The 18,717-nt window shown below is 43.3% G+C and overlaps 1 protein-coding gene across 1 annotated transcript; it reads left to right on the top strand.

Moving 5' to 3' along the window:
• The first annotated feature begins 5,355 nt into the window (after window positions 1-5,355).
• LOC113621475 (PRAME family member 9/15-like) lies at window positions 5,356-14,399 on the top strand. The gene is made up of 4 exons (XM_027108304.1): window positions 5,356-5,642; window positions 6,073-6,645; window positions 7,768-8,108; window positions 14,302-14,399. The coding sequence occupies exons 1-4, from the start codon at window positions 5,356-5,358 to the stop codon at window positions 14,397-14,399; spliced, it is 1,299 nt and encodes a 432-aa protein (XP_026964105.1).
• Window positions 14,400-18,717: the final 4,318 nt, after the last annotated feature.

Below are 18,717 nucleotides of genomic sequence, written 5' to 3'. Positions count from 1 at the left end.
CAGCCTCTGGCCTCACAGCCTTCTGTCCAGCAGGAAAGGGATGTGAATGCATCCCTTTCCTGCATTCAGGAGAGGGTGACGTTGGGGGACAGGCTTACAGAAGTGAGGACCTTGGGGGCCAGTAGGTCATAAGGGAGATCACTGGGGTTGTGCTGAACTAAAGGGGTGCATGAGAGCAGTAATGGGGGCATGGAGACATGAGCTAGTGAGCGAGGGCTTCCCTGAGGAGGGGACATTTAGGCTGAGACTAGAATGTTGAGCTGGATGAGCCAGGTGCAGGGACAGGTGGGAGGGAGGACAGGGTGGCTCAGGCTGCAGGAATGGCATATGTGAGGCTTCGAGTTGGGAAGGAGCTCGGCAGGTTTGTTAAAGGTCCAGAAAGGTGGTGTACTAGTTCTTATTGCTGCTGTAACAAATACCACAAACTCACTGTCCTAAAGTAACACAAGTTTATTCCCTTACAGCTTTAGAGGTGAGAAGTTCACAGCGAATTCTCGGGGCTGGGTTCCCTGTAGGGGTCAATTCTTTCCTTGCCTTTTCCCGCTACCAGGGGACACCTACATTCCTTGGCTTGTGTCCCCTTCCTCCATTTCCAGACCCAGCAGTGTAGCATCTTCTTTCCTCTCTGTCTCCCTCTCTAAGGATCCTTCTGATTATGTGAGGCTCACTGGATAACCCAGCGTCATCCCCCATCTCAAAATCCCTCAATCCATCTAATCCTTTCCAGGCAGTTGAGACGGTGGAGGGACAATGGTTAGGGGTGGAGGTGGGACTGAGTGGATCCCAGAGCCCATGGATGTCCATACGTGGTCAGCGTTCCATGACCTTACACACACACACACACACACACACAGACACAGAGTCTAAAAAGTGGCTGTTAACACTGTAGTGACCGGAAGAATCTGTGGGATGTGCGTGTGTTTGGTTGTGGCAGGTGGAGGAGGGGACGGGGAACAAACATTCAGGTCATAGCAACCCATCACCGTAAAGAGAACAAGACTTCAGTGGACCAATCAGCATTCCAGCGGCCCTCCTTCTCTGGACGCCACCCTCAAGCCTCCTGTAAACTGCCAAGGCTATGGGGACTCCTGTGTCTTTCCACCTCTGTGGGTCTCCAACCCGACTGCTCTGTCCAGGCCAGCATGCAGGCTGTGCTCTCTCCCTTCTTGCTCCTTTGTCCACGGACATTATCTCCAGGCACCCATGACAGTGGGTGTGAGACTCTTAATCAGATCATGGAAATCTTTCAAAGGATCCCGTCTTCATTCCAACTCCCATGTGACCTGCCTCTGCTCTCCCTGCCCAGCATCAGTGACTTTCACCTGTTCCCAAGTTGGCCGCACTTTTCACTAAATCAGCGTTTGCACAGTCTACCCAGTGCCCCAACACAGTCCCCTCAAATGAAAATGTTCTTTGTTTGAGCAAAATTTATTCAGCCTCCTGAATCCTCTCCTGGGATTGTCTGTGTACTTCCTTGTAAAATCTAGTTTCAATAAGAACCAAAGGTCAGTCCAGCAAGAATCCCCATGCTTGATATCTGATGACCCCAAAAATCTGATCAAATTTCCTCACTGCCCACTATTGGTATCAGATCATGCTGGGCTGCCTTTAGCAAGAAATCTGTTACATTGGTTCAGCCAGAATCCCTCCCAGACTTTATTAATTTACCAGCCAGTAACCCCCCTGCTTTTGGATGTGAATCCCTATTCCTATCTGTTGAAGTTTGAATGAAGCCAAGTCACATGCTGGGGTATCTTTCCCTCTATTGTCATAGCCCTGAATAAAATTTGCCTTCACCATGTAAACCTGTGTCTGTCTCTGATTTCCTTCTGACACGCCTCGCTCAACAGATGACTGCTCAGGCAGGAAACCTTCTGATTTTCCCACAAATGCCCACAAATCTGACAACGACCAACTTGGAGTCTAGCCACTTTTGCTATTTTCCATATCAGCCCTCGAGTTTTTTTCAGAGAATTAGTTTCAACTTCTCACTTTAAAACAGTGGTCTTTTTGGACCTCATAGAAACTGCCACCCCATAGAAACATCCCCAGCTTAAACTCTGCACTTTCCGCATTTCCGCTAACATCATGTGAAGGCTCTCTGTCAGTCCTTTGCAACATGTAGGTTGTCTGACAATTTGAGGGGTCCTTCTGATCCTGTCACCTAATTATTCACTGTACAGAAATGGGAAGATTCCTCTACCTGGAAGAAACCTTGATTCACCAGCCTAAAATTGGAGAAAATAGCAGCAATGTTTAGATTTTCTGTGAAGGTGATCAGAGGTAGTGAATAAAAAGCGTCCGCACCATTCTTACCCAGTTTTTGTTCAATAAACAGAGATGTTTATGATTATCAGTGGTACTAATCTCACTCTACCGCAGGTCTTTAATAAAAGGGATGGTTGGGGGCTTCCCTGGTGGCGCAGTGGTTGAGAGTCCGCCTGCCGATGCAGGGGACACGGGTTCGTACCCTGGTCCGGGAGGATCCCACATGCCGCGGAGCGGCTGGGCCCGTGAGCCATGGCCGCTGAGCCTGCGCGTCTGGAGCCTGTGCTCCGCAACGGGAGAGGCCACGGCGGTGAGAGGCCCGCGTACCGCAAAAAAGGGATGGTTGGCCTGGGAGTTAAAATGCCTATTGAGTAGAATCCAATTTAACCCTATTTTATGCAAAGATCATTTATACCCATGGCAGAAATGTGGTGAAAGGAATCTTCTGGAATGTGACCCAGAGGGAAAACACCCTTAAAGAATCTTTGACTTGGTGGCCAGTGCTATATAAGAATTGTTTGGGCATCAAATAAATGGGGTGGGAGAGAGGCATGGAAAATTCTTAGAGATAGAGAAAGGGTCTCCCTTTATTTGTGAACTTAAACTTCAAAAGAATCTCTGTGTGATGCAGCCCAGGTGGGAGTCATCCCTGAATGTGGTAGAACCTTAAACACCAAATAGAAGAGAAAAACATTTCTCTATTTATGAAGAGAAAAGAATTTTATTTCTGTGCCTAATGGTGTCTCCTTGTTCAGAATCTGTCTTGAACTTAGCTAAGTTTGAGAAAACAGTAATTATCTAAATACATTTGCAAAGTGGCCAATGGGATTATGGTTCGGCTTCCAATAACCAGAAAAATGTCTGGGGCTATTTGCCATCTGGAAAGTGTCTTCAGTGAGAAAAAAACTTAAAGAAAACCTCTCCTGGTAGCACCTGCCCCTGGATGACCGTGTTATTTGCTACTGACCCACGTTTATTTCTTCCCTGGCTCCAAGTTCCCAAAGAGCCCACAGTGCCCACCCTCACTGGCTCTCAGTCTTGGAAATGTCTGATTCCAGGACTCACATCTCTTCCTCTTCTCACATTCTTAGATTTAGTCTTTTCATGGTGTTTGCTGTGCTGATCCCAACTTTCTAGGAGGAAACACCCTCAAGGGTGACACTGTTTCCTCCGAGCCACTCTCTTTTACTTTCCAAATATCACCCAGAGAAATGTCTTTAAGTCTGCAACCTCCTTAGGAGAATAAGAACTCTTTATTTTCAATTGTTGCAGTCATTCAGTGGTCCCTTCAGGAATGCTCAGCTCCGAGAGGTGAAGCCCCCTTACTCCTTACTGGAAAACCAGCCACATCCACAAAAGCTCTTCCCTTGCTCCCTGAATAGGCTCATCATCTCGTATCTTTGCTACATAACATCCAAGTGACAAGTTGATACAGAAACACGTTTATTTTGTTTACTTTGGGAACAATACCACTGTCTTAATGAAGCTGTTTTAATTCAGGGACATTTCGATAACTTTGATATGGCCGAAGATCCCCCAATAAGAATGGTTTCAAGTTATGTTTTTTTCTCGTTCGATGTCAGGAAGCAATAATCCCTTTCCTGTTTGAGCCCCCAGGAATATAACTGTCTGTATTGGTAGAATTCAGTCAATGTTTGTGGAGTGAATCCATGAATGGGTCCTTGATTCCCCCTCCATCATTCTTTCTGTTTCCTGAATGGATATCTGATTCAATCAAGTAATCTGGAGAAGAATGGAGATCCAATCAGGATCAATCCAATGGGCAGTATGGAATATAATCAAGGATGCTTTTCTGATTGAGTTAGTAGATGGCCAGAGGGATGATGGGATTAGAAAGGTGTATAAAAGCCTCAGCCTCTGAAGAAGGAATGCAGACTCTTCTGGCTCCAGCGTCACTGGCTGGGGTCTCCACATGGTCTGAGGTCTGAGCACCCTGCCAACCCCATCACAGCAGTAAGTTACCAACCTCAGCTGAGGACACCCTCTTCTTACCCACGGTAAGCTGATCTTGAAGGGTAGCATGGATGTCTGGATGGCACAGAGAGTTTTTGAAAAATCATTTTTTTCAGATGAACACATTTCAGGTTTTGGTTTTGCCTCTCAGTGTGGTTTTGCCTAAATCTCAAATATTCTGATTTGTTCTTTGGCTTATCTCATTTTTAACTGTCCCCACCAAGCAGATATTATTTTTAAAAATAGTTATTTATGTATTTGGCTGAGCCAGGTCTTAGTTGCAGCACGTGGAATCTTCGTTGCGGTATGCGGGATCTTTAGTTGCAGCATGTGGGATCTAGTTCCCTGATCAGGGATTGAACCCCGACCCCCTGCATTGGGAGTAAAGAGTCTTTTTTTTTTTTTTAAACATCTTTATTGGGGTATAATTGCTTTACAGTGGTGTGTTAGTTTCTGCTTTATAACAAAGTGAATCAGTTATACATATGGGAGTACAGAGTCTTAACCACTGGACCACCAGGGAAGTCTCTCAAGCAGATATTCTTAATAAAAAACATCTGTTTGGAATGTTATTTCTTGAAATTTAAATTTAAAATATATATTTTGTGGACAAATAGCATTCACTGTAGGAGTATCTCCTTAATCTTTACCAGCCAATTAACTGAGGTAACTGAGGATGTAGGCTGTGTTGGTCCACCGGACACTCCTCTTCCCACAGATTTAGGGCTCTAAGTCATGGTCTACAAGTCTTTCCCAAATAAAGATTGGAGTCAGCTCTCAGGCTCCTTGGTACCCACTTCCCAGTAGGACAGGAATTAAGCAGAGCAGTGGATGGAACTGAATGAGCTAGTGGTTGCCTTTCCTCCTCATTGGTACTTGTGAGATGCTTGTTCTGGATCCAGTAGGGAACATGTTATAGTTTTCTGCCCCCTGAGTCCACAGTGTAATATGGGCTAATTGAGACACTTCCACCTCTGCCATGGCAGTGACCTTAGCCTGAGTAGGTACTTCTGAAGGTTTGGGAGACAGTCTGAGGTGTGCTCCTGCTTGGCCTGAAATCGATGCCTTGTTCCCTGGCAGTTTCCACAGGATTCCTTTTGGAGCAGAGTCAGGATGAGTGTCCAGACCCCACCCAGACTCCTGGACCTGGCGGGAACAAGCCTGCTGAGGGATGAGACCTCAGCCATTTCTGCTGTGGAAGATCTGCCCACTGAGCTCTTCCCACCACTGTTCATGGAGGCCTTCCATGGGAGACACATCGAGACCCTGAAGGCCATGGTGCAAGCCTGGCCCTTTGTCCGCCTGCCTCTGGGGGACCTGATAGACATGCCTCATGTGGGGCCCTTACAAGCAGTGCTGGAAGCACTTGATGTCCTACTTGCCCAGAAGGTTCGCCCTACGTGAGTCTGATTTGCATAGCCTGGTAAAATCCTGGGCTTCCTGGAAGAGACAGGTGGGATGAGGGAAAGTAGATGGACAAGGGATGGACAAGAGGGTTCTGATGATGACAGTGAGGGAGCTCAGAGGCCTTGGCTCACTATGGGAAATGCCTTCCTGATATGTAAGGGTACCTAAGATGCAAGGGGGGTTGAAAGAACATGCCCCATCTCCTTCCTGTGACGCTTAACAGTACTAGAAGTGAAGAACTAGAAAGGGGGGGAAGGGAAAGGGAGATGGAGGAAAGTGAGGCAGAGAGGGAAGAGGGGGAGTCAGCAGGTGATGACAAGAATGTGAAATAAAAACACAGGTGGACAGTCTGTTGTCAATTCTGAGACAGTGGTTTTATTCTGTGTGGATTTTAATGCACCCCCACTACTCTGTTCCTCATAGGAGGTGCAAACTGCAAGTGCTGGATTTACGGGATACTGGCCAGACCTTCTGGAGCATGTGGTCTGGAGCCAGCACTCACGGGTGCTCAAGCTCAGGAATGGTACCAGTGGCTGAGCACAGGTCAATGACACAGCAGCCCTTGGCTCCCTTGGAGGTGTTCATAGAACTTTGTCTGAAGAAAAGGACCCTGGATAATTTCCTCACCTACCTCATCAGGTGGGTGGAGCAGAGAAAAGTTTCCATACACCTGTGCTGTAAGAAGCTGAAGATTGTTTCAATGCCCATGGAAAATATTATGACGGTCCTGAGTAGGGTGCAACTGGACTGTATCCAGGAGGTGCAAGTGAATTGCACCTGGCATCTGTCCACCCTGGCCGCGTTTGCTCCTCTCCTGGGCCAGATGGGTAATGTGCAGAGACTCTTTCTCTCCCCCATTCTTGTGTCTGCCTTTGAGGAGCTGGAACAGCAGCACGTTGTCCAAATTACCTCTCAGTTCCTCAGGCTGCACCACCTCCAGGATCTCCGTATGGAATCTCCCTCCTTCCTTGAAGGCTGCCTGGACCAGATGCTTAGGTGAGAGTGGGCCACTGACCAGGTAACAGTGAACACAACACTAGAATGTCACGTGAACTGTGTCATTTGCTGCTCTATCCTGTAGTGTGGTATCCCATAACCACACAAATCAAGGTAGAGGAACAAACTGCTATAGAGGTTCCGTAATGGGACACCATAGTAGAAAGCTATAGATCATAGGGTTAGGATCAAGTGAGGGTGGACATAGGTTCTTCCTTAGAAAGAGATATCTATGTCAGATGACTTAGGAAATTAGGTAAGTGAAGAGGTAAGAAACTACCTCAGATCCGAGCAATTCTAAAGAGAAGCTCTGGGGAATTCCCTGGATGTCCAGTGGTTAGAACTCTGCACTTTCATGGCTGAGGGCTTGGGAAACTACCATCCCACAAGCTGCGTGGCAGAAAGAGAGAGAAAGAGAGAGAGAATCTCTGTGCTTACCAGGTTTGTGAACACAGTGAGCTTGTCTGAAATTCCCAGTCTCTAAAAGGCTGTCTTCTGCTCCAGAAAATTAATATTTAAGAAATGCATGACTCTGAGAGGATGGCAGTGGAGCAGCAGCCACAGATAATAGAAAGTGGAAGGTGGTTTGCAGATGATGCAGGGGTGTAAGTGAGCCCCTGCAGACTGGCAAACCCTGTTGATGATGTGGGATCTTGTCCAGTTTGATTCTCTATACATGTCTCCCACCAGCGTCCACTGGCCCAGAGATACAGGTGCCTAGGGCTTAAGCATGGTCTGAAAGAAGCCTGAGTTGAAAGCATTTTATATTTTCTCTCCCAATATTCAAATTCAGTGATGCCCACACTTGATTGGGACTCAGTGTTAGGCTCTCTGCTGAGTAGGTTCTAGTGCATTTCATTATCTTCATTCATCATTTAAAAGAGGCGAAGTAAGTTTCACCCTGCTTGACCCATAATGAAAGAGAGCTTTCAAGATACTGTAAAGTTGACCCACTCACACAAAGAAGATGACAGGAGTCAGTCTAAAATGAGACTAGTCATTCTAGGTATTGACCTTCTTAAGGCAGTTAGTAGGACCTTGGCTTTGGGCAAATCAACTATCTGCCAACTTTAGCTCATGCCACCCTGGATTCTCAGACCTAATTGCTTGTTTTCCCCCCAGATGCCTGAACACCCCCTTGGACAACCTCTCAATAACCAACTGCCAGCTTACAGATTCAGACTTGCTCCATCTGTCTCAGTGCCCAAACATCTGTCAGCTAAAAGGCCTGGATCTGAGTGGTGTCACGCTGACTGACTTTAGTCCTGAGCTCCTCCAAGTTCTCCTGGAGCAAGTTGCAGCCTCCCTCCAGGAACTGAACTTAGAGCAGTGTGGGATCAGTGACTTTCAACTTGAGTCTATCCTGCCTGTCCTGAGCCACTGTTCCCAGCTCAGGACCCTTAGTCTGTGTGGGAACCTCCTCTCTATGACCATCATGGAGAAGCTGCTGTGTCACACCACTGGTATGCCCCATTTAAGTGATGAGTTTTATCCCGCCCCTCAGGAAAGTTACAGCCCTCATGGAGCTCTCCACCTGGGCAGACTTGCCCAGCTTCGGGATGAGCTAATTGAGATTATGAGGAATTTAGGATGTCCCAGGACCATCTGGCTTAGCTCTAGCCCATGTCCTCGCTGGGGCAATAAGACATTCTATCAAGAGGAGCCCTTTCTATACCACTGCTATATCTCTGCCTAGTCGGGTACATCTATCAAAAGCTTTCTTCTGGGCATTTGGAAACAAAAATCTAGACAATAGATGCATCATGAAAGGAAAACAGACCTGTCATTTCAGATATCAGCTCAATGTGAATGGGAAAAGGAAAGGTGATCCAGCACAGGAATAGGATTGCACTGGAAATGCAGATGCTGGGAGGTGAGGGGACTTTCAGGGACATGTGCTTATAGCATCAGAAATATGAATCTAAATTTCTGGATGGAAATTTGGGCTGGAGACACACATGTTGGCATTATCCCTGAGGGGGGGTGATTGTAAAGAAATGGTCAGAAATAAAGAGACCTTCAGTATAAATGGACTAATGTTCTCCATGGTATATTCTGTTTTCACCTCCAGTTACTGATGAAAGAAAATGCACCAACTTGTCTATGATTGGGAACCCTACTATTCCCATCAGTTCTCTATTCTGTCTTGGACATCTTTGACCTCCTTACACACTTCTGTGGCTGTTCAGTGGGTTAATACACACAACAAGGGAAAAATACTCAGTGGTCAATGACAAGCTCTTGACAGGGCCCTTACTGTTGACTCAGGCCATGACCCTGGACATGAGCAGTCCCCATAGTTCTTTAAGTGGGTTCATTAGTCCCAGTTCCTGGCCTTTGTGTGTGCTGGGAAAGGGCTTCACTACACAGGTCAAGACCTCCAGTTCTGGAAGGGGTCGTCCACACTGCAGATGAAACAAAGTCTCTTGTCCTTGTCAACCCATGCTTGTCATGAGGGGGTAGTGGTCTTCATTGAATTAAACTAGTTGTGACCAGTAAAGACATACAATTTCCTTTTAGCATAATACTAAAATCTTACGGGCATATAACAGGGTTTTAGTATTTCCAAACCACATTAAGAAATTATGTCCTTTTGTAGGGTTACGTCATGTCATTGAAAGACTGACATTAATCCTATAACACCTACTATCTCTCCCTATCAGGGAAGACTAGTATAGCATGCTTTATTATCAACATATCAGCATGTGTAAAAAGACACCTCCTATATACCTCTTATAACCCATAGTCAACCTTCCCTACCCTCAGTTCCACAGCCTCAGATTCAACCAGCTGCAGATGGTGTAGGGCTACACTTACTATAGAAAAATATTCGCGGGTAAGTGGATCTGAGCAGTTCAAGGGTATGTTGTTCAAGAGTCATCTGTATATACAGATATATATTAGGAGGGATTTATTATGGGAATGGATTTACATGGTTACAGAGACAGAGGTCTCACAGTCTGAAAGCTAGAGTACGAGCTAAGCCAGTTTTATAACTCAGGCCAAAGCTTAGGGCTGAAAACTGGGGGAGCTGATGATGTAACTCCAAGTGTGAGGCTAAAGACTTGAGAACCAGGGGCCACTCATGTAAGTCCTGGAGTCTCAAGTCTCAAGAGCCCAAAGCTGCTATGTTCATGGTCAAGAAGAGAAAGAGGGAGAGAAGACTGTCTTGTTCACTCAGGCCCCCAAGATATTGGATGATGCCCACCCACATTGGTGAGGACAGCTCCCAGCCCCGCCCGCCCCGGCAGGTGAGCAGACAAGCCTCTCGGGCTGGTGAGTGCCTGTCGGCACCGATCCTCTGTGCTGGAATCTCTCCGCTTTGCTCTCCGCACCCCTGTTGCTGTGCTCTCCTCCGCGGCTCCGAAGCTTCCCCCTCCGCCACCCGCAGTGTCTGCCCGCGAAGGGGCTTCCTAGTGTGTGGAAACCTTTCCTCCTTCACGGCTCCCTCCCACTGGTGCAGGTCCCGTCCCTATCCTTTTGTCTCTGTTTATTCTTTTTTTCTTTTGCCCTACCCAGGTATGTGGGGACTTTCTTGCCTTTTGGGAGGTCTGAGGTCTTCTGCCAGCGTTCAGTAGGTGTTCTGTAGGAGTTGTTCCATGTGTAGATGTATTTCTGGTGTGTCTGTTCGGAGGAAGGTGATCTCCGCGTCTTACTCTTCCACCATCTTGAAGCTCCCTCCAGTAGTATTGATATTTTAATAGCAATTTAAAGAAATAAGATGCAAGAGAAGTCCCCACAAGACAATGCAAAGGATGTAGACTTCACAAGGTCTAGAACGTTTACTCCTAAAAATAGTCTAAGAAAGTAAAAAGTCTTTGTTGTATAGGTGGAGGCAACAAAGGTTAAGATGACAAAGACCTCTGAAAGTTGGCACAGCCAAAAATGCTGCTCAGAACCCCACTCTATTTGACTGGTTGTCATATGGACACAATATGTGTACTTTTTGAATGGCAGAGACCAAGCTCTCAAAACCCAGAAGAAAAAACAAACAGCTAAGAAGATCAGATAGAACATTTACCTCTCAAAGAAATGGGGAGATAAATGCACCTTACTCCTAGAAGGGCTTTTGTTTCTGTAAGTTTAGGATTCTGAAAAGATATTTTATCAAGCTGGCTTTTCCTGACTGTGTGTGCAGAACGATCAAATTTGGAATGTCAAAAGAACCCCATTTGGTCATTTAAAATTGAGATCTCGGGCTTGCCTGGTGGCGCAGTGGTTGAGGGTCCGCCTGCCGATGTGGGGGATGCGGGTTCGTGCCCCGGTCCGGGAAGATCCCACGTGCCGCGGAGCGACTTAGGCCCGTGAGCCATGGCCACTGAGCCGGCGCGTCCAGAACCTGTGCTCTGCAATGGGAGAGGCCACAACAGTGAGAGGCCCGTGTACCACAAAAAATAATAATAATAATAATAAAATAAAGAAATAAAATTGAGATCTCCCTTAATATAATTTCCCCAAGTAAGTAGTTTCTTGCAAGTGTAAGCTCCATGCATATTGTAAGTGAATCAGGCTCGGGTGTTAGTCGGAAGTCGGCTTTCTAACACCCCTCATTTCTCTATTTGAGAGACTTTGTTTCCCATTTTAAAGTTGAATTTGTTGGGAATAAAATTTACTAAAGAGATTGTGTGGTGAGCCAATGTGCCGCTTGTGAGCTTACCTCCTGTGGGTGTCACTGTAGAGTGATTTCAACTGTCTTTTGCGTCTTTGTTTCTCCCTCTGGCCATCTAAAACCACTGTGGGAGCTCAGATCACTGAATAGTCAATTCATATACATGATCTGAGGATGAGCAAGTCTTTTAATTAATGAATGGTTGTCCCTATGGGACCACTGCACAGTATGAGGACTCTGCCTCCACCACTCCCTCAAATTTTTCAGTTTCCAGAGAAAGCTGTGACTGAGTGGGAGGAATCTAGTCCCTCTTCTTCAGAGCAAGTCTCTCATGTCATATTTTCACTTTTATCCCTACAAATTCTGTTAATACCAGGGAAATATGGAAATTAAATCATTATCTCAAAAAGATTTCTGGAACCTCATATTCAATGCTGCATTATTTACAATAACCAAGATTTGGAAACAACCTAAGTGCCCATCAATGGATGCTGGAGAAAATGTGATATATTAATATAGAGGAATATTACTCAGCTATAAAAAAGTAAGAATATTACTCAGCTATAAAAAAGTAAGAAATCCTGCCATTTGCATCAACATGGATGGACCTTGAGGGCTTTATGCTAAGGGAAATAAGTCAGAGAAAGACAAAAACTGTAAGATCTCACTTATATGTAAAATCTAAGAAAAATAGAATCATAGAGACAGAGAACAGATTGGTGGTTGCCAGAGGCAGGATGGGAGGATGTAGGAAATAAATGAAGGTGGTCAAAAGATACCAACTTCCAGTTATTAAAAAGTAAGTCATGGGCAAAGCGAGAGAGAGGCATGGACATCTATACACTACCACACATAAGGTAGATAGCTGCTGGGAAGCAGCCGCATAGCACAGGGAGATCAGCTTGGTGCTTTGTGACTGCCTGGAGGGGTGGGATAGGGAGTGTGGGAGGGAAGGAGATGCAACAGGAAAGAGATATGGGAACATATGTATATATATAACTGATTCATTTTGTTTTAAAGCAGAAACTAACACACCATTGTAAAGCAATTATACTCCAATAAAGATGTTAAAAAAAATCTAAAAAAAAAAAAGTCATGGGGATGTACTGTATATAGTACTCTATAGTGTGTTTGACAGTTCCTAAGAGAGTAGATCTTAAAAGTTCTCATCAGGAGAAAGAAAAGTTTTTGTACCTGTATGAGGTTATGGATGTTAAGCAAATTAATGGTGGTAATCATTTTGCAATATATACATATATCAAATCATTATGTTGTAACCTGAAGAAGAAAAAAATCATGTTTTTTTCTACTCCACCTTTGAGAACAATGGTTCCTTTCTTCAGATGCCAGCATTTCAATTTTAAGATTAAGTTTTTTCACTCATAAAGCAGGTCACATTGATCAAAGACTTTCTCTGTACATGCATGACTGACCAAAAAAAATCTTTGAAGAACGTTATGTACAATAATAACATGTCAATATGACACACAAATTCTTTGTCACAAAAATGTATAAAATTGCATCTTACCTCCTGAGCAATGGAAGAGTTCTCAGAGCTTCTGAGAATCTGTTTCCTGGTTATAATCCTCAGTTTGGCTGAAATAAAAATCTCTTTTCTTTCTTCTTAGTTGGTTTGTTATTTGCCTTATTGTCAACATCTTCTTAGCATAGTTGGCAGGATATCAGAGACACCCACCAGAGGATACCTGGAGTCTATCCCAAATCGGCACTTGGTGTCAGCATGGGACCTTTGGGCTCCAGTGGCTTCTTCATACTCCTCTGGTGCTTTGGTGAGTTCTCCTGATACCTGTTTTAAAGGACATCCTGAATTTCATTTGAAATGTTTTTGCTTTAACTTGGAATCTTAAGGGTCACCAGTGAATTTCCCAAAATGGGGACCTAGGAGGAGCTGGGCAGGAAGCCTAGAGAAACATAAAATCTTTGTTAATTTTGGCTTAAATTGAGAACAAAGTATCATACGGTCAGAACAAACTATTTGCTATTGAAATAAGAGACTGTACCTGCTCAGCTCCAAAGAAAATGTGACATCTGCCCCTTCTGGCCACAAGGCATTCTCAGGCAATTGAGAACCTAGCGCTGAAGTGTCTGAGGGTCAATTCTCATGACATTTAACAGTCCCACAGAGGATCCCGCTACAATCATTAAGTAAATTCTGCTTGCCACGTGACATAAAAATGCTGATCACCTAGTATCCCAGGCACCCATGGCAGTTTTAGATTGTCAGAGGGAGAAACGAAGACATTTAAGACAGTTGAACTGACCCAAAAGTAACTCACTGTGAGGTAGATTCAGAAGCAGCACATATCCAATCCATCACATCGTCCTAGAAATTTGTTCAGATCATATTTCATATCTGAATTAGACTACCAAATGAATAAAGGGAAACTGTGCCTTGAAAGCCAAACAGCTCCCAGAGGGGTAGCCACCTATGGAAACACCAGCTAATTTTAGATATAATACTTATGGAACAGACACTTGCAAGTATTTAACTAAATGGGAAAATCTGACCAAAGATAACTTTTCCCTGAGATGGCCAAAACTGGACATTTCTTTTTTATCTGAATTGATTTATTTGTATGATAAATTAAAAAGAGCCAGCGATAAAATCAAACAACCAGAATGGGAGGTATATTTTAATTGTTACCTGGAAACCTCAGTGAGGGAATAATAAAATGGCTTCATTGCAAGAAACAAACTGAAAATTTTTAGAAATGGTGGCTAAATTGGAAAAAGCCTCAGAACCAGTGTTTCTTTTCTACAACTTTATCCTCAACCTCCTTCTCAGGCTTCTTTATATCCTCTCCTCTATGAGTTCCCCAGCCCTGACCTTCCTGCCCTCCCTCCCACCAAGAGAAAAAAAAAATTATTGAGTCCACTGTAGAAAATGAAAGGAATTCCAAGGTAATGGCAGCTCCCTTAAAGGGCACAAGCAGAGGGGAGAACTGCCATTACTTATACCCTTTGGACAAGGACAGGACTTAGGAATTCAACTAAGGATTTTCCAAATCCTTTACGTGATCCTTTAGATTTTGCTAAGGAATTTGATCTTACATTAAGAACTCTGGAGCCTGGATATTCAGACTGGTACCAGCTCATTGAGCAAAAGAATGGCTCCAAGACATAAACTGAAAGACACCTATGAAGGATTTTTATAAACATGAGGCTACAGATCACCAGAAATTTAAATAAAGCCCAAAACTTGTATCAGCCTATCCCCCAAATTTTCCCTCAGAAAATAGATTGGGCCAAGGTCGATCAACACAATCAGAGGCCAGGAGAAACTATTTGATTATTTTAAAAGGTTTGAAAAGACATACAAACAGCACTCTGGCATTGATCCAGAGAATTCCTTGAACCATCAGAATGATCCAATATTAAATTCCATTGTTCTAGAAGGATTAGATGAATAATTGTCCAGACTAGTGAAAAGACATGAACTTTATGGGACTTCCCACTGATGGTCCAGTGGTAAAGAATCCACCTTCCAATGCAGGGGACGTGGGTTCGATGTGGTTGGGGAACTAAGATCCCACATGCTGCAGGGCAACTAAACCCATGCGCCACAACTATTCAGCCTGTGCGCTACAACTAGAGAGAGAAAACCTCATGCCATGACTAGAGAGAAAGCTGAGCACCCCAACGAAGGGACCACACACCGTAAGGAAAGATCCCACATGCCTCAACAAATATCCCGTGTGCTGCAACTATGACCCGATGCAGCCAAAAAGAAAAGAAAAGAAAAGAAAAGAAACAAAAAAATAAAAGGCATGAACTTTATTGTACTACCGTGCGTACTAATGCCCTTATCACAATTGCTGGTAAATTTCTAAAACCTTACAGAAATGAGAAAATGAAAGAACTGCCAAAAGTATGAATGTACAGATACTGCAGTTTGGGGGCCTTCCAAAACTAACCTGCCCAAGTTCCAGCCAGGCTGGACATGAGTGCACCTGTTTTATTGCAAGAGACCTGGACATTTAAAAAGAGTTTGCCACAAATTCAAGCGAGACTTTAAACAGGCAAAATTAAAAAGGAATCCGAACCCTTTGAGGATTGTGAGAGGGCATTCCCCTGTTCCTCTTCATGAATACCTTAGGGGAAATTGAAATAACAATTAGGGGAGAAACTTTTAAAACTCTTGTAGACACGGAGGATACATTATCTGTTTTTAACCCTTCCCTTATTCATTGCCCTCTCCCTCAGAATAATCAATCTATTCAAATTATAGGGGTTTAAAAATTTTCTATGCCGGTTTTAAAATCAGAGTTAATAACCTTTCAGCTAGGAACTGTCACAGAAAGACACGTGTTCCTTTTGGTGAACTGTGTTCCAATTCATTTCTTAGGAAGAGAATTTTTAGAGGCATATAATAAGGTGAAATGATTTTAGATTTAGAAGATGTAGGTGCAGATCAGAAGAGAATTACTGATAAATCGATGGTTATGAAAATGAAAATTCAGACAAATCAAGAGGAAGTTAATGATTTACTGTTACAAATGCCTGAGGAATTATGGTCACCTTCTTTCATCAGGTACTGGGAAAATTAAAATAGCTATTCTTATTAAAGTAACTATTGATAATTCCAAGCCTCTACCCAATATCTGACAATAGCCACTCAGACCAGAGGCATTAAGTGAAATAAGACCCATTATTCAGAAATTCCTTAAGAAAGACTTATAATTCGTTACACCAGTCCTTGCGATACTCCCATTTTACCAGTAAGAAAGCCAAATGGAGAAGGCTGGAGATTGTTCAGAACCCGAGAGCTATAAATAACATTGCGATCCCTCGCCAATCTGAGATTACTAATCCTCACTCTCTGCTCTCAGCCGTTCCAGCAGACACTTGTTATTTTTCAGTAACAGACCTATGTAGTGCATCCTTTAGTACTCCAGGAGAACAAGAAAACAATGCATGCAAAGATTGTCAGTGTACCTGTACGGTTATGCCACAAGGCTATACTGAGAGCCCTATTTATTTTTCTCAAACACTTAAAGCTGATTTAGCTGATGTACACTTTCCTAATGTCTCTGCTTTAATTGAATAGGCAGGTGATTTGTTTTTGTGTTCTAGAACTGAACGGGGCTCTCAAAGAGACACTATTCACCTATTTCAACAATTAGCTTCTATGCGGTATAAGGTGTCCAAAGACAAATTACATTTCTACTTATCAATTGTGAAATATTTAGGTCATTTAATATCTAAAGAAGGATTATTGATTCATTCTGAAAGAATTAAGGGAATCCTAGCTTTCTCATTTCCCAAAAGAAACAACAAAGAAGATTTCTAGGTCTAACCAAGTATTGACATAATTGGGTACCAATTTATTCCCTCATTGCCCAAACTCTCTATGCATTACTTAGGTCTGACCAACTAGACCCAATTGAAAGGACAATGGAAAAAGAAAAGGTTATAAATGCTTTAAAATCTGCATTAGCCCAGGCTTCAGCATTAGGCCATCCTAATGATAAATTTTTCCATTTTTCCTCTTTGTGCATGAAGATAGAGGAAATGCCCTGGGTGTATTAACTCAGTGGTATTGTGACAAGCTCCAACCCATAGGATGTTATAGTCCCTATGTTTAATTGCTGTATGAGGGGTATATCAATGACTTATCTCTTATGCAAAGCTACTGCAGAACTCATAATAGAGTTTATTTTTCTCACTCAGTTGAATCTCTTTTCAATTCTCATGATACCCAAAAATATTCTGTGACTTGATTGACCCCTTATGAAGTATTGTTACTCTCTTCACTCAATGGTACTTTGGTTTGATTTCATAGACTTAACCCCGAAACTTTACTTCCCACAACTCAAGATGACAATAACCATGACTGCATTGTGCTAACTATCTTCTTACTCCTAGGACTGACTTACAGGAAGTTCCATTGCTAACGCTGATTTAAGTCGGTTTACAGACGGATCCTATTTAAAGGATGAGCAGGGACCTTACCAAGCTGGGTATGCAATAACTTCCATTGTAGAAATAATCAGAAGTTCTTATTTACTGGACACCAAATTGACCCAAAAAGCTTAATTGATTTCATTAATTAGGGTTTGTCAATTAGTCAAGGATCAACGCGCAAATATTTATACTGACAACTGCTATGCCTTCGGAGTAGCTCAGAATTTGGGAATGCTATGGAAACAGAGAGGATTTCTCACCTTTTCTGGCCAGCCCATAAAGAATGGACAGCTAGTCTCAAAACTATTAAAGTCCGTTCAATTGCCCAAACAGCTGGCCATCATTAAAATACCTGGACATTCCCAATAAAAATATGATTCAACAGAAGCCAAAGGAAATTGATGGGCTGACGCTGCAGCTAAACAAGCTGTCTTAAGCCTTACCTCTACCCAGTTTAGAAGATGTCCTCTGCTGAGACATAACTGTTATGAAACCATTAGGAAATTTCCTTTTCAGGCTCAAGGACTTGTTTCAGAAAATGAAAAGTAGACCTGGAAGAAAAAAGGGGGATTTGTCAATCCCATATCACAGATGAGGTCTGGACCAAATAAAAGGCCTATAATACCTATAAATACCCCAATACCCTTCCTCCAGCATGTACATTCCTTGACCCATTGGGCACCTGAAAGCAATATATTTGAAGAACTTCTCTCACTATAGCCCATAAGGTTTATGACCAATGTTCTATTTGTCCTAAATGTAGTCCTGGTAAACTCCTTCATGGTTCTCAAGGTCACTTTCCCCTCCCCAAGGGACCTTTTGAAGTTTTGCAACTGGATTTTATCTAGGTGCCTTCCTCTCAAAGCTACAGATACATCCTGGTAATGGTATACATGTTTTCACACTAGGTGGAGGCATTTCCTTGCAGATGAACAATGGCCTTGACAGTAGGCAAATTACTATTGGAAAGAATATTTCCAGTTTGGGGAACTCCTTCAGAGCTGTGTAGTGACCAGGGAACCCATTTTACTGGACAGATTATTTAATACAATTGTAAGATTTGGCCAAAAATGTACCATTTTCACTGTGCCTATCACCCTCAAACCTAAGGCTTAGTAGAAAGGAACAGTAGCACAACTAAAATACAATTGGCTGAATTTTGAGAGGTATTTAATATTCCATGGCCAAAACCTCTTCCTTTGGTACTCCTTAACCTGAGGTCCACCCCCTTTGATAAACATCAATTGTCTCCTTTTGAAATAATGACTGGGCAACCTATGCATCTGATGAACCAGCACTTCTTGAATGTGATATTTCACATTATTATCAGGGACTCATCAAAACACTTAAAGAATATGAAAAATTAGTAACCAGTTCCTTCCACAGTGAGCTCCTGGGAGACCAAGACCTTGAGGACCATGGGTTACAACATGGAGATTTTGTCTATTAGAAAAATACACCAAATAAAGGACACTTTACAACCTCATTGGAAAGAATCATATCAGGTATTGTTAACAAAACCCTGTACTGAAAAAGGT

The sequence above is a fragment of the Aethalodelphis obliquidens genome, unplaced genomic scaffold, assembly GCF_003676395.1.
Source record: "Aethalodelphis obliquidens isolate GAN/ISIS:26980383/991018 unplaced genomic scaffold, ASM367639v1 scaffold9, whole genome shotgun sequence".
In the NCBI taxonomy this organism is placed as follows: Eukaryota; Metazoa; Chordata; class Mammalia; order Artiodactyla; family Delphinidae; genus Aethalodelphis; species Aethalodelphis obliquidens.
This window is presented reverse-complemented; position numbering and strand designations above follow the sequence as displayed.